General features: G+C 38.7%; 1 protein-coding gene across 4 annotated transcripts in view; it reads right to left on the minus strand.

Annotated features, from left to right (window-relative positions):
• MAP2K5 (mitogen-activated protein kinase kinase 5) overlaps positions 1-16,071 on the minus strand; it is a 248,785-nt gene that overhangs the window by 108,890 nt on the left and 123,824 nt on the right. For all 4 annotated transcript variants that reach the window (XM_008708547.2, XM_008708549.2, XM_008708548.2 and 1 more), the window contains 2 exons: positions 6,954-7,027; positions 5,938-5,988 (listed from right to left, as the gene is read on the minus strand). In XM_008708547.2, the coding sequence (XP_008706769.2) occupies positions 5,938-5,988; positions 6,954-7,027 (125 nt within the window). The remainder of the gene's footprint in view (positions 1-5,937; positions 5,989-6,953; positions 7,028-16,071) is intronic.

A 16,071-nucleotide genomic window follows, 5' to 3' on the forward strand; every position in this document is an offset into this window, starting at 1 on the left:
GAGATCACTGTTGTGAGGCTGCACTCAAGCACGAATGTTCAGTGAAAGCAGGTGCCAGCGTGATGGGTCTACCTGAACCGGTACAGCAGATAAAGACTGGGAAATGCGCCCAGGCCCCTGAAACGGACACAGGCACAAGATGAGCCCCAATGCACTCTGAATGTAAGGAGCCAGGACTGGATGGCCCGAGGCTGCACAATTCAAATGTGTTTTCACACTTGAAGCCAAGGTGGCCTGCCCTGTCCTCTCCCATCTAAAACAAAACAAAACACCAACCACCAGGGACCGAGCTGACAGAAGATCTGGGATAGACATTCTGCAGTTAAAAATCAAAAGCTGGTGGGGCGCCTGGGTAGCGCAGTCGTTAAAGCGTCTGCCTTCGGCTCAGGGCGTGATCCCGGCGTACCGGGATCGAGTCCCACATCAGGCTCCTCCGCTATGAGCCTGCTTCTTCCTCTCCCACTCCCCCTGCTTGTGTTCCCTCTCTCGCTGGCTGTCTCTATCTCTGTCAAATAAATAAATAAAATCTTAAAAAAAAAAAAATCAAAAGCTTGGGTGGGTGGGGGGGAGATTCTGGTCTGTTCTTAATGAGAACAGTAGGGAGTGGTGATAGTATAAAAAGCAGAGTTTACAGAGGATCTGAAAGGGCAGGAGCTCCAAGCTGCACACTGCACTCCTTCCAGCTACCCTCTGTGACTTGTTATTTACCCAGGACCCAGGTTTAGCTGACTCACTCCAGAATCGTCTCTACGTACAACAGGATTCACTTGTCAAAAGCAGGAAGATACCAAGGGACATCCCTTATCTCTTCTGATAAAGAATTTCAGCTCAGGGTTACGCTACTCAGAAAATTAACAAAGTATGCACAAATACTTTAGGTTAGTAAGGAATCAAAATATGTATCACAAACAATGGGGAATTCTTTTTTTTTTTTTTTTTAAGTTGGCAAGATCCCTGTGGGTAGTAGAGCATACTGGTTAAATCAGGGTTCTGGAATCTTCCACGTCATGAATTCTCTCTTCTGCTATATCTAACATGCTACCAAGTAGTGAGTTTTTACATTTTAATCTAATAGTTTTGTTTGAGATTTTCTCAATCTACTTTGTCACTTTTAAAATCTGTGATTGGAAGTCTGTATCTGTCCTTCCTGCTAGTTCTTCTTATTGCCTTGTTTCCTTGTGTGTCCGGTTTTTGTGGACTACTTGCCGGTTTTTGCTCTTGAAAACATTTTGGAGAGATTCTGAGGCTTAAGGTAGATGTGCCCACCTCAAACCAGGTTCTTACCATGAAGCTCCTTTTCTAACTCAGGCCATGAATATAAATACCTGGTGCAAATCTGTGTCAGAGTTAGTCTCTAGCTGCCAACTTCCCCGTTTCCGTTTCCCCTGTTTCTTTCTCTGCTTGGCTCTGAGAGGCCTTCTTTGTTGTTCCCTAAGACTGGGGCAGGAGGAGGACCAGCAGCTTTGGCTCCGGTTTGCTCTTACACTGAGGGTGAGCCCTTCAGATTTCTGAGATCTACAGAGATCTTCTCCTCCTCGGAGACCCTCTGCCTTAGGAGGACCCCCATATCATTGACAGCTGTGGTACAGGCACCTGCCCTCAGGAAGAAGTAGCTTTGGTGCTCCAACATTCTGCTTTCCTCTCTGTTGCATGATTCCATCTGAAAATTGTCCTGGGAGACCCCATTGCCTTTTACTCTTCAGCGCATTTCAAATGACTGTTAAAGTAAAACATAATAACGTAAATGGAAGAGGTGGTCCAAATAACCTAACCTGCTTTGACCAGAAACTGGAAGCTGGTGTCCTAATTAAATCTTGACTCTCACTACTTGGTGAACTCTGAGCCCCTGGGATGAAGTTACTTCACCTTCAGTTTCCTCATCTGTAAAATGAAGACAATAATAATATGTATACTTCATGGGGTTGTGTGAGGATGAAGTGAATCCACGCGATGTGCTTGATTCAGTACCTGTCACATGGGAATGCTCAGTAAATGCCAGCCTCCTTCTGATCACCACCATTGCCATGACCACCACTGCACGAACATGGCCAATGTCTCTGTATCACGTCATCTGTATAGGTTGCATTCTGGGTAAAGGTAATTTCCCATGACAAGAACAGCCCAGGTAGGGAAAATGTTCAGGAAGTAAGAACAGTCATTTTGATGCACTTTCTTTTTTAAAGGTTTTATTTATTTATTTGAGAGAGCGAGAGAGAGAGAGCATGTGTGCACAAGTAGACAGAGGGGCAGAAGGAGAGAATCTCAAGCAGACTCCAGGCTGAACATGGAGCCCAATGCAGGGCTTGATCTCACGACCCTGAGATCATGACCTGAGCTGAAATCAAGAGTCAGGTGCTTCACTGACTGGGCTACCCAGGTGCCTCTTGATGGACTTTCTGATCACAAAGCACAAGTATTTGGATAAGATTTTAATTTTAAAACTTTATTCATAAAATGTCAAACTTTTATATTTGATTAGAACATTATAATAATAAACAAGCCACAATGACTGAACAGTAGGTTGAAGTTTTAGGGACTTCTATGTTTAAAACAGGGTAAGATTTTTAGTAATTAGAATATCTGAGAAATGGTTTAATGTGAGCCCCCCAAGCCTTCTCAACTTCTCTTGTAATCCTGCTGGATGAGATCCTTTAAAAATGTAGCTGAAAATCTTTCTTGCTTCAGTTTAAAGTGTCTACTGAACCTAAATATTCACCCCTAAAATGTAGTATGTCCTTGGACTTGCCACTCACTTTCCGATCTTGTTGGTCAATGACGAGGTTGGAGCAGATGGCTTTCCAAGTCTCCTACAAGTTCCACCCCTTAACATGCCCATAAGTTGTTAATTAGTATTATTTTTTCATGACTTAGGATCTTAAGAAAACTGCCTTGTCTTTTTCCTAATTATCATTTTCCTATACCTTACACTTTAGATTATAGAAGAATGAAGTGAGATTGCACACATAGGGCTATTTCTTTGATTTATTTTCCTTTCAATATTTGAGCAGCCAAGTTGACTGTGTTTGAGTAATTTGGGCGTCTTCTATACCTTACAATGCAACTGAGATACTTAATATGAAAAGTTAAATGCTCTGCTTCTAATTAGTGAATAAGTCATTCTGGGAAGGCAGCGTTCACGAACTAATTCATTCACTTAGCATTCATTCCTGTGAAGGACCAGATATAGAGAATAGGAATAAACCCTGTCCCTCTGAAGACCACAGTCTAGTTTGGGAGAGACAGAGACATGATTTGGACGCAGTGAGAGGCATAGCAGTTAGAGTTTAGTCTCTGCAGACTGATTACCAGGTGTGAATCCTGACTCCATCATTTATTAGATGGATGAACTTGAGTAAGTTACTTAACTTCTCTATCTCTGTTTTTTTCAGCTGTCAGATGAGAGTGATATTACTTACCTGGTAGTGTTGTTGTAAGGATTTAAAGCATTTACATATGTAAGAGTTTAAAAGAGTGACTGGCACATGGGGTTAAATATTAGCTATTATGAGGGTATCAGACCAACTGACCTCTTAACTATATATTCTCACAACTTATTTCTTGTCCTCTACCCCACCTCCCGCTCCCAAAAATGTCACATTAGCATCTATTTCTAAGTCTTTGCTCATCCCTCCACAGTGATCTCTTTTCGTAAGTACCCTTTTCATACACGGTTAAATCATCGAATTTGTACATTGTACGCCTTCTTAGTCTCAAATGTATGTTTGATACAACTTAAGTCTTTATTATGTCACACATCATGTAGCCACATATAATGCCAAGCTTCCCATTTTGCCCATATCTTATGTGGATTCGAAGGGTTCCACCATAACCTGGCTAACAGCACGGAAGGTGCCCCGTAAATACTGGTCGGTTAACTGCCGGTACTCAGTTTCAGATACAGCTTTCACTGGCACAGACCAGAAGCTGGCAAACTTTTTCTGTACACGGCCAGAGCATAAATATTTCTCCCTCTGTGTGCCACACGGTCTCTGCTGCAACTGTCACAGCAACCCCTCTGCCCCGGCAGCGCCGAAGCAGCCAGAGACAATACGCAAACAAAAGGGCGTGGCCATGTTCCAATAAAACTTTCATTTCTTACCTAACTTCTTTATTTTGAAATACTTATTGATTGACAAGTTGAAAAAAAATAGACAGGGAAGTTGTGTGCACGCTTCACCCAGTTCCCCTCAATGGTACCTCTGTAATACAATTATCACGGTATCTTAGGCAGGGATTAAGACCCATAAGAGAACAATGTTATTTCCATCTTCTCCCACTCCCAACCTCTGATCTCACACCAATTAGGTAAGTGTGTGACCAAGGAGAGTTTGCTGAATTGAGCGAGGCTCACTACTGGGCTATCACTCTGGGCTTTCTAGGTATCTTACGCTTTTTACAACTTGAACTATAAAGCTGATGACTAGAATTCACTCACCCAAGAAGCAAAGCAATTTTAGCTGTGCCAATCTGAACTAACATTTCGTAATTTTAATCCTCACATATTCAATTAACAGATGGACGCATCACATTCATCCACAAACCAAAAGGAAAAAAGGTAATTTCTTTAATGTACACCTGGGAAAGACAACTGTAATCTAGATTTGCACATTCAAACATAATGCAATTTAATTATTAGAGCAATTTAAAGCTACTGAAAACATGATGGGTAGATGAAAAGTTGTTTCATTTATAGTAGCTTTATTTATTTATTTTTAAATCACAGTGTCTGTAATTCTTTCAAACACTGAAACTGTGGCATTTAGTAGGGATTTATTAATTGTAAAAGGGGCTCACTAATCTGAGCTAACCTGGTAGAGCCAAGAGGGCGATTATGCTTTATAAAAACACATATGATGACTTCAGAGGTTAATTTTTTTTTCACATTACCTAGAAAAATGAGAAAGAATGAATTTTCTTTAAAAACCGGGCAAGACAAAAATGAACTATTCTGGTATTTTAATTAAAAAAAAGGCTTGTAGCGTTCTGAGAATAAGATCCAGAGTTCCATCCATATTAACATCTTTTTATCAAGATAATATATGAACTGACGATAAGAGCCAGGGCTCCATCCATACTAATATTGTTTAACTTCACCTAAAGACTATTGGAAGTAAAACAGACTAGCTGAATAAATCCAGAATCCTCATTAAAAAAAAAAAATGGCCTTGAGGTGTTAAAACAAAACTTGGCTCCAAAAATGATACTAGATAACCTTCTTACTTGTCTCTCCCGACTACCCACTCTTGACGTGACCATGGAAACTAATAAAAGCATTTGTGCCCCAAATAACTTCCCTTACTTAAAAGGTAGGAAAAAGGAAAAGGTCAAAGCCAAGTCCACAATGGGGTTTTGAAACAGTTCTATGCTTCTAATTTTTAGATGTGGTAAATGTACTTCAGAGGAATTAATAAGCTATCTTACAACAGGCAAGAACCCAACAAGTAAACAGAGTACAGATGTCCAAGTTTGAAAGAGAATTTCCTGCCCAACCTTTACATTCAGAGATCCATAAGTAAGAGTTGGTCATGTCAAAAATTTAATTTTGATCAGGTGACAAAGTGTGTTTGTATTCCTGGAAAAAAACAACCAAACTTATTGACTAACATTCTGGGATACTTGAGGGTTAATTAAATAAGCAATGTGGCCAAGTGGCCAATGTGCTATCAGGTGCAATTTCTCTGTAGGATTAAACTTCAAAACTCAGCAATTTCACACTTGAACCAGTAGTTAAGTCAACTAAGCAGATAAGTTGGCAGCTCCTGTAAAAACCCTAATGGCTTTTAGAAAGATTTAAAAATCAGATCATGACTGGATTGACTTTGTAATTTATGATCTGTTAGGATAAAGCTGCTGAATTAATTCAAGAATTCTACATTACCAAGTACATAAAGATAAAGATGTTGGTTTTAAATGTTATTTTTGCATACGTTTACTTACCGCCATATAAGCATTTGTTCCAACATACGTCTTGGCTATAGAATTCACCAGCTATGAGACAAAACAGTCTGTTAGAACAATATAAAGATAATGTGGAAATAAAATGGGCAATTATTCCTCATTTAACCTACAATCATCATTTCTATAAATCAACTAAAAATTATGTAAAAGGGAACAAATTTATCTACAAAGGCATTAAAAATGATTAAATCTCTCTTTTCTTTTGAATGTGATTTCCAATTTAAACAAGCACAGCATTACAGTTTATAGCAGATAACCTTAAACAACTCACTTAAGCAGGATGCGTATCGCTTTAGTACCCCAAACCCGCCCGATATAAAAAGTCAATTTGAAGTAGGATTTGAACACACTCATTTTTTAGTCAGATGGCTCAAGATGCGAATGAAGCCCGTGCATTACTAGAACGGAATGAACACTAAATACGCTGGAGGGATAACAGACTTTGACAGCCCATAATACAACGATGACCTTCGCTTTGGTCTTCGTGTCTGGCTGGGAGTAAAGGTGGCTGCGATTCAAATCAACATCACAGCACGCTCACGGGTCACTATCACCAGGGCTCTCAGGGGAGGCCCAAAATGGAAATTAATTAAAATTTGTGCTGCACATTGTAATGGCCCTCCACCATTGTTGCTCCCAATATTAATTTTTATTGTGGGCCAGTTGGGCTCCCCAGGCACAGCTCCCACTCTGCCCTCCCTTTTGTCTGGTCAAAACGCTTTCATATCAAAGCTGCATATCAATGAAGTTTGCTATTCGTAAGTAGTAATTACAATATCAGCAGTTTTTACTGTCATTAAACAATGAACAATCATATTCTGATGAAGGAAACTCGCTCGGAGATTAAAAATGAATAACACACTCCCAGCCGAGGAGAAGATGCAGAGTTCTGTTTGTCTGGCAGCTAGGTGATTTTTCAATCCAAAAGTAGACTGAAAATAAAAAAGTGAATGTTGCAGAAAGGAGAGCAAACTGGGAGGAAAAAGGAGACCCACCTGAGTGCTAACTCCAAAATCGCACAGCTTGACCTGTCCTCTTGTGTTTACTAGCATATTGGAGGGCTTCACATCTAAAAAGGGACCAGAAAAGTCCATGTAACTAATTCCGTATCTACAGTGCCTGTTTTAAAAAAGCACACATGCACACCATACCATGTTGCAGAAATGACATCATCTGTTCAACCCGGAATTCTAATCACAAATTTAATGCAAAGCATTTTATCTGGAGGCAAAATGTAAGGTCCAACTCCTTCACTTCCAACCATCTCTGGTTTCTATGGAAGCAAGGGTTTATTTCAAGTGAAAGTCAAATAAAATCTTGGCTTCCCACAACAGTAAATACATCCATCATCCTATCCCCAGGCTTTCAGGAAAAGTAGGTGGATAAGAAAATGTAATCTTCTTGCAAAGAATTTGCACAGAAAGGTTTAGCTTTGCTGTCGGTGTGAAACTACTCCTCCCATTTAAGAAGCAGTAAGGCCAAAGGGAAGCCAACAAGAAAAAAAAATCATATGTTGCTGGTAACAGGTCATATCTGAATGAAACAATGACAAAATGAACGCAGTATTGTTATCTCCTGGTTTTATGTGACAAATGCTATTTCAGATAATACTCAGAAATTGGTCTAAGAGGCATGTGGATGTGTCTGCAAATATGCACGTAGCGATCTTTGTTTCATTTCTCCTTCTCTTCCCTTACATCACTTTTGACTGCTCTTATAGTTAAAAGAAGTGACACAGCTTTTGCCAAGGCAGTCAGTTGCTAAATAATGACACAAAGGGTTTCTGTGAAGCATCGTCAGTGACAACAATGAGCCATTTCAGGAATTCAGGGAGCCCGCAAAACCCATCTGAGCAGGACAAGAGCACACCACTGCTGATGGCACAGAACAGCACCTGCTTCAGTGTTTCATCTTCAATGGCAAAAGTGGTCTGGAACAGACAACTTCTTATATTTAATATAGCATATAACCTGAATTACCCCCAAACTGAACAAGAGACTCAATTTACTGTGTGACATTAAAAAACGTGTGAGTCAATCCACGCCGACCCTCCACTTTGCAAAAGGGTACCCCAACACAGTATCTTGCCAGTAGCAGGTACTTAGTTCAAACTTCAAGTTCAAACTCAGGAACCAACCATTATTCAAGTCTGCTTCCTACGTGATGCGCGATGTGCCAGGCACTTTCTCATACCTGTGCTCATTTCATGTTGCCTGACTGACGCGAGAATATAAATGCCATCAAGGCAGGGACTTTGTTTCTTTTATTGACTACTATATTCCCAGGCCCTAGAGGAGTTTCAGGGCTATAGTAAGTGCTTAATAAATAATCGCTGAACAGATGAGAGAATAAATGAATGGAAACCATACACACGAAGTATGAGTTGATGTTGACCATTCTGTTTCAGTGATCAGGGGTTAGCTATAGAACGGGTCTCGGCAGCATGCCCTTCACAGAAGACATACCATATTCCTCCTTTAGGGGCACTCTCTGAATACAAGTTAGGATGCCTAGGCTGGGGTAAGTTCTTTTACCAACTAGTCTCTCTGCCCCCAACTTTCCTCAATTTGAATTATAAATCTTATACCACCATCATATTAAAATTACCATGTTTACTACATCATTTCTCTTGGATGAGGAAGTAAAAAAGTCCCTGACCTCTGCCAACCTAAATGTGAGCCCCGAGTTAGCACAGTACATACGTATCGTAGACGGTCACAACAGATACGCAATAAAGGTTCGGTGCACTGAAAGAAATGTGAGACTCTCCATAGGCTGGGCTTATTTTCCAAATCCAATTCTCATTATAGGCCCTCAACTTTGAGTATTTTTCTTTTGGACAACCTGCTCTTTTATATATTGACAGCTTTAAACCACCCTTAAGCTACCACATCAGATGGAGACAGTTAATGAACAAATATTTTGAGTTCCCGGAAGAAGGAGCTGCCTGGAAATCACGAGGTACGCCAAAATTAACAAATCTTTAGCTTTGATCAGATACACTTCTGACTTAGGCGGATCAATAGAGAGAGGAGAAATAAAACAACAGAATTGCTAGATTATACTCTAAAAGGCCAGGTGTAAATAAGAACTTCATTGCATTTTTCAGCTCGCCAACAACATCTTTTTTAACTTACATGCAAGCCTGCTCTGTGACTTTTGGACATTCACCTCTTAGCCTAATTCTTCTTGGGGGGGGGGTGGACACTTCATCTATGAAAGTAGTAAACATCCACTCATCCTCACATCCTTTGTATTCCACCTGGGCTGTTTTAATCATTGTCTCGGAAGAAACAAAACACCCCATCACCAAGCCTTTGTTCATGCTGTGTGATCCTCTCTCCCTCCTGCCTGCCCCCAGGTTGAGAACCCCTTCCTCAATACTTCCTGAATGAATCCTGCCTACACTTCAAGTCGAGTACCCTGCCTCCCTGCTGCCCTAACTACTCAGGCCAACAAAGTCTCGGCTTCCTTTGAACTGCTAGCGCCTTTGCTGTCTGTGCCATTTGTCTGGAACTAAGCAGGTCACACTGTCTGACTAGCAGTTACTTACTGTATTTCCTGGTGTAAGTATGACCACCCCAAGTACTAAGGTCTTAGGGTAGGAAGATGCTTCACACATCTTTGTGTGTATCCCTTCCGACAACAGTACCTAAGAGCTTTTTAAACATTATACTAAATTTGCTAATAGAAGTAACCCCACTTCCCAGTAATAGCTTGAGACATCATTTGAACCTAACAGACCCCTTTAAACAGAAACAATGGATTTAGGCTGATAAGAGACTGAGGACCTGCATGTTTGTCTTTCTGGCAGGCCACAAACTTAACATGTGAATTTCACGAGGCAGGTGACGGTTTTACTTTCTACCTCTGCAGGAAGACAATAGCCACTGTGTCAGTTTTAAAGAACTGTGAGGATTAGATGAGATAACGAATGTAAAATTGCTTTTAAACTGCCAAACACTCCATAAATATAAGGTATTGTTATCTCCTGGTAATCAACGAAACTGTGATATAAGAAAAAGTGGTATATTTTGATATATTTAGGAAATAATTTGTTGTTGCTGCAGCAAACTTTAGCTGTATTTCAGTAAAATACTAGCTAAAAGAAGATAATTCCCAAAGCGCAGTAAGGAGAACTATAAAAACAATTTAATGTTCATGAGGAGGCATTTTTGTCAGACCGTGTGCACACATTCCTCAACGAGGCTACCGAACTGGACTCCCTGTATTTATGCTTTCTCTACTACAGTCTGTGTTGAACACAGCAGCTAAAGTGATTCTTTTATTTATTAAAAAAAAATTTTTTTTAAGTGATCCTTATAAAACTAAATCAGACCATGTCATTTTTCTTCCTAAAACCTCCAAGGACTTCCCAGCTCAACACAAAACGCAGGCCTCACAATAGTCTGTGAGGCCATCTCTGAGGTCCCCACTTGCCCTGTGCTCACACTCTTCCTATTCCTTTCTCTGCCCAGTCGGTTTCATTTCACTGGTCTCCCTGCTAGACGTGCTCCTGCTTGGGGTTCCATATCCCTGGCATACTCTGCTCCCATATATATGCAGAGCTTGCTCTTTCATTTCTTTAAGGTTTCTACTCAAATGTAATCTTTTTAAGAGAAGCCTTCCCCAGTCACCCTGTAGAAACGGCAATACCTTCCCCCCACAGATGTATGTGTCAATCTGCTGTCTCAGTCGTCCACTCTTGAACGGAACCGCCACGCATGCAGGGACTTCTCTGTTTTGTTCACTACTATGTCTAGAATGGTGTCTGGTACCGACAAGAAATCATATTTGTTGAACAAACGGTGAATGAATGATATCTCTACTAAACAGATGGGGAAATGTGCTCATCCAGAGAATGTGACCCGAGAAGGAGCTGAATCTTTCCCCACTTAACAGCATATACCTCAGAATAAATACATTTTGTTATCAATGAATGCATTTTTAAACAACATTTTTCATTCTGGAAAGAATTCGTAGTCATTCAAGAACATTTATTCAACAAGAATTTACTGACACCTTAACTTGTGCCAGATATAATGGTAGGTGATGTGGAGAGAAACATGAGTAAGACCCTGTCTCTACCCTTCTGATAAATGCAGGCCAGGGACCTGCTGGCATATATATATATATATGTATATATATATATTTTTAACCAAAATACAGCATGTGAGATTTCAGGATAACAACACAGCTCATGAATAACTGAAATGGGATTCTCTTCCTGAACAACTGGCATGCTTCCTATAATAAAAACAATGAGAATTATGCCACTTAAAGAGCTCCCAAACTTGGCTGTGCATTTAAAAACAACAAAAACCAAACTAAAACAAAAACCAAAAGCCAACTTTTGAGTTCCACCTCAGATCTACTGAATTGGAAACCAATCTAACACAGCCTGGTCTTCAGTCCAGCATTTAGAAAAGACTAATATAATAACCTCCTGTATTGCTTCTGATTTAACTACTGTCCAGTTAAAAATATCTGAAGAGAAATTTCTTCCCTTATTTTACTTTTTAAAATCAATTTTATTCATTTAAAACACCAGTTTTATTGCAATCATTTTGAATGTACAGTTTGATGAGTCTGACAAATGTATACGTCCATGTAGCTACACCACAATCAAGATATGAAACACTCGTGTGACTCCAGAAAGCTCCCCGTGCCCCTTTATAATCAATTCCTTCCTGACCTCTGGCAACCACTGACGAGTTTCTGTTGTTATAGCTTTGCCTTTTCTACATACATTATGAATCCTATAATAAGTCGGTTAGTATTTAGACGGTATATCTAACATTAATATTCAAAGTTGATATGCTGCAGACAATACACAGTTGGGTCTTGTTTTTTTAAACAGTCTGACAATCTGTGCTTTTAATTAGAGTATTTAGACCATTTACATTTAACGTAATTATTGATATGGTTGAGTTCAACCTTACCATCTCACTATTTGTCCCATCTGTTCTTTGTTTCTCTTTTTCTTCTTTCCTAGTTTTCTTTTGGATTAGCTGGGTTCTTTTAATCATTCCACTGATCTCTACTATGGGCTTCTAAGCCAGAGGCTGACAAAACTTTTTCTGTAAAAAAACATATTTCAAGCTTTGAGGGCCATATGGGTTTTGTTATAACTACTCAATTTTGCTGCTGTAGTGCAAAAGCAATCATAGGCAATACATATATTAATGGGTATGGCTGTGTTCCAATAAAATTTTGTTTATAAAAATAGGCAGTGAGCCAAATGGCCTGTGGGTAAGGTTTGCCAACCCCTGCTTGAAGTTTTTTTTTTTTTTTTTTAATGGCTGTTCTAGGATTTACAGTATGTTTCTTTAACATCTCAGTTTACTTTCAAGTAATATTTGGGCACTTCATTTATAATGTAAGAACTTACAACAATACACTTCCATTTTCTTCCTCCCATCCTTTGTGTTACTATTATGTATCTTTTCTCTACATATGTTATAAGCTCCACACTACATTGTCTTTATTTTTGCTTTAATCTTTTAAATTTAAAAGTGAGAAAATTTTATATATATCTACATGTTTACCATTTCTAGGGGAATTTATTCCTTTGCGTAGGCCTAATCATCCATTTGGTATAATTTTCCTTCTGCCTCAATAACTTCAACGTTTTTTATAATGTTGGTCTATTGGCAACAAGTAAATTTTTTTTCTCTGCTTTGTTTGCATGAAGGAGTCTTATTTTGCTGTTATTTTTGAAAAGTACACTTACTAAACATAGAATTTTGGATTGATAGGGATCCCCCCCCCCACACACATTTTAAGGATGTCTTTCCATCATTTTGTAGTTTGCATAGCATCAGACAAGAAGTCTGCTGTCATTCTTCTTCTTCTTCCTTCCTCTTTTTCTTCATTCTACTTATTTTGTTTTCTCTGAATATTTTAAAGATTTTTTAAACCACTGGTTTTTAAATTCTTTATTCTGTTGCACTTTGGTATGGTTTTGTGTTTATCCTGGTTAGGGTTTGTTGAACTCTTAGATCCATGGCCTTATGGGTTTCATCAAATTTGGAAAGTCTGGAGTCTTTATTTCTCCAAATTATTTGCTGTTCCTTTTTCTCTCTCCTTTCCTTCTGAGACTCCAGTTACACATACATCCTAGCCTTCCTGATACTGTCTCAAAGGTCCCTGAGCCTGGGCGAATTTTTTTTTTTTTGGGGGGGGGGTGTCTCTTTTTTCCTTCTAGTATTTTTGGATATTTTCTGTATTTCTAACATCAGTATCATTGATTGTTTTTTTTCTGTAGTGTCCAATTCACTGTTAATTCCATTATGTGAAATTTTTCAGATATTTTATTTTTCATCTCTAGATGTTCCACTTGATTCTTTATGAACTTCCATTTTTCTTCTCATAATGCTGTTACCCTTGAGATCCTTGAATATACTTGTAATATTTGTAACAACTGTTCTAAACTCCTTATCTGCTAAGTCCATTTGCTCAGGGTGTGGGGAGTGAGGGGTCCTGTTTATATGGATTTTTTTTCCTCTCTTGGTTATGATCTTTCATCCATTATCAGAAAAGTTCTTTGTTCACCTACTAATTCTTATTTGGATGCCAAATATTGTGAATCTTATGCTGTTAAGTTCTGAATTTAGTTGTTATCCTTTAAAGAGTGTCAAACTTGATACCAGCAGGTAGTTGACTTATTTACAGATAGCCAGATCGTTTTGAAGCTTATTTTAGAGTCTTTATTCATGGACAGCCTAGAGTAACCCCTACTGTATGGCTCGTTTAGTCCCACTATTAAAGCATGACCCTTCTAAAAAGTCTCTTTTGAATGTTCCAATGTATTCAACAAGGTTTCTCCACTCTGGGTGACAGGAATTTTAAAAATTCCCAACCCTGTATAAGCTTTGGGAATTGTTTCGCTTATAGTTCCCCAGAAATATTCTTTCCCAGACAGTAGTTCTTTGTCTAGCTTTGTAAGACTTCACCCTATGAATGCAGAGGTTGGTATTTGGCTAAAGACTTAAGGAGACTCTAATAATATAGTTTCTCGAGTTCTTTTTCTGCATAATTCCTGCCTCTCTAGGGCTCTGCCCTGTAAATTCTAGGCATTTTGGCTTTCTTGATCTCCAAATTCTGTCTCTTCAGCTCAGTAAGACCTCTGGGCTCTGTCTGGGTCCCCTCTCCCTATGCTGCAGTCCAAAAACTGTGTCAAGGCAGAAAGCTTGGGTGATTATAGAGCTCACTTCATCTGTTACCTTTTCTCAGGGATCATAGTCTTGAAATGCTTGTTATCTAATGTCTGAAAACAGATGTTTCATAAATTTAGTCCAGTTTCCTAGTTGTTTTTGGTGGAGGACAAGTCCCATAGCAGTGAATGCTTCCTGGGCAGAAGTGGGAATATCTCTTTATTTTAAAATTCTTGTCTTTTATCTTTTGTTCATTGTTTTGACCTGATACCATAAGCTGCCTCAGATCTTTAAGTTTTTTATTATTATATTTTTAGTAATCTCTACACCCAGTGTGGGGCTCCATTCACAACCCCACGATCAAGAGTCACGTGCTCTCTGACTGAGCCAGGCAGGCGCCCCTCAAATTCTTTTTTGAAATAGATAGGGTATAATATTAGGGCTTTATTTAGTTAGGCTAAATCTTAATTCATTTGGCAGAATTTGAAGCAAATGGGATCTCTTATTTTTTTTTTTTACTCGTAAACCTTTTATCTATTTGTGATTTTAGGATTTATTTATCTTATTATTGATACAATATTTTTATTAACATATAATGTATTATTTGTTTCAGGGGTACAGATCTGTGACTCATCAGTCTTACACAATACACAGCGCTCACCACAACACATATGTAAATGAGATCTTCTTGAAATGTGGGAATGAGGATGGCTCCTCCAGTTTAAGTTGTACTTCATCTAAATAAAACATTCCACCTTGTATCTGAGATATCAACAATCCTAGTATATAGCCACTGAACTTATTACTTCCAAGTTTTCATTTAAAACATGCAAATTCTACAACTCTTGAGAACCACTCCAGGAATACTGAAGTGATTTTTTCTGTTGTTTTCAACTTCACTCCAAGCCATAAACATGACAGATTAGGCAGAAAGTTTCTTTTAAGGAGGTAGCTGTTGTATCTATGCTTATTTTAATGCAGTCTCAAGTCATGGGAAACAAACGGCAATTGAAAGCATATAGTTTTTTATTCAGCTCACTTAAAAACACCACAGCCTTTCTTCTGTAAACAAAGCGCAAAAAAGATGAGTCATTAAAGTAACTGATTATAAATGGCAATCATCAGGGCAGATGTAAGTCATTTTGGTTTAATCAGGCCATTAATTATTAGGGTTTATCAATTAGTTTTATTGAAGGCAAGGGAGCTTAAATGAATAGTAGGGCATTGATTTTAACTGAGACATTTTCTCAAAGAAAATACAAATGAAGTGTGCAAAATTACAGGTCCTCTTCATACCACTAAAAAGAAATAAGCTTCATCTAATGTAAAACATAGGGCTTTGGTGAAAAACCAAATTAACCCTAATTCTCTTCGTATTACACATAAAATATGTTTCGGTGTTCCCTAACTTGCAGCAGTCTGATGTTAATCTATCTTGGCCAAGAGGTCCATATCATGTTGGAGAAACTGAGATAGATAAAGAAAGGTACAATGCAAAGTGACCCATTTTTAAATCAGGTATTTATCTTCTTTCGTTTTAGAAAAAAAAAATTAGTCATTTTATGCAGATAGATTTTTGTGGGAATCAGAATAGATATCTGTTGGTCAGATCCTCTAGAGGAAGCAGAGATGACATGGAAAGTGTGCAAGTGTACATGCGTGCACGTGCTCACGTGCATATGATATACAAGATTATGGGTGATATCTGACCTCCCTACACTGACAAGTTGTTAGGAAAACTGAGTGGGACTGTGTGCTTAGCTGTGCCTGTAACAGAGCTGGACCTCAACAAATTGCTAAATAAATAAAACGAATGGGAGAAACATTCCGTAAACTTGAATGCACTATATATACTGGAGCTATTGCTTTGTAGAATTGGTAATGACGACGACTCTCATCTTAGAAAGGCAGGAAGTGGATTATCTAACATACTGAACCAGACCCAATTCTAAATAAA

Source organism: Ursus maritimus, unplaced genomic scaffold, assembly GCF_017311325.1.
Source record: "Ursus maritimus isolate PB19 unplaced genomic scaffold, ASM1731132v1 scaffold_27, whole genome shotgun sequence".
Classification (NCBI taxonomy): domain Eukaryota; kingdom Metazoa; phylum Chordata; class Mammalia; order Carnivora; family Ursidae; genus Ursus; species Ursus maritimus.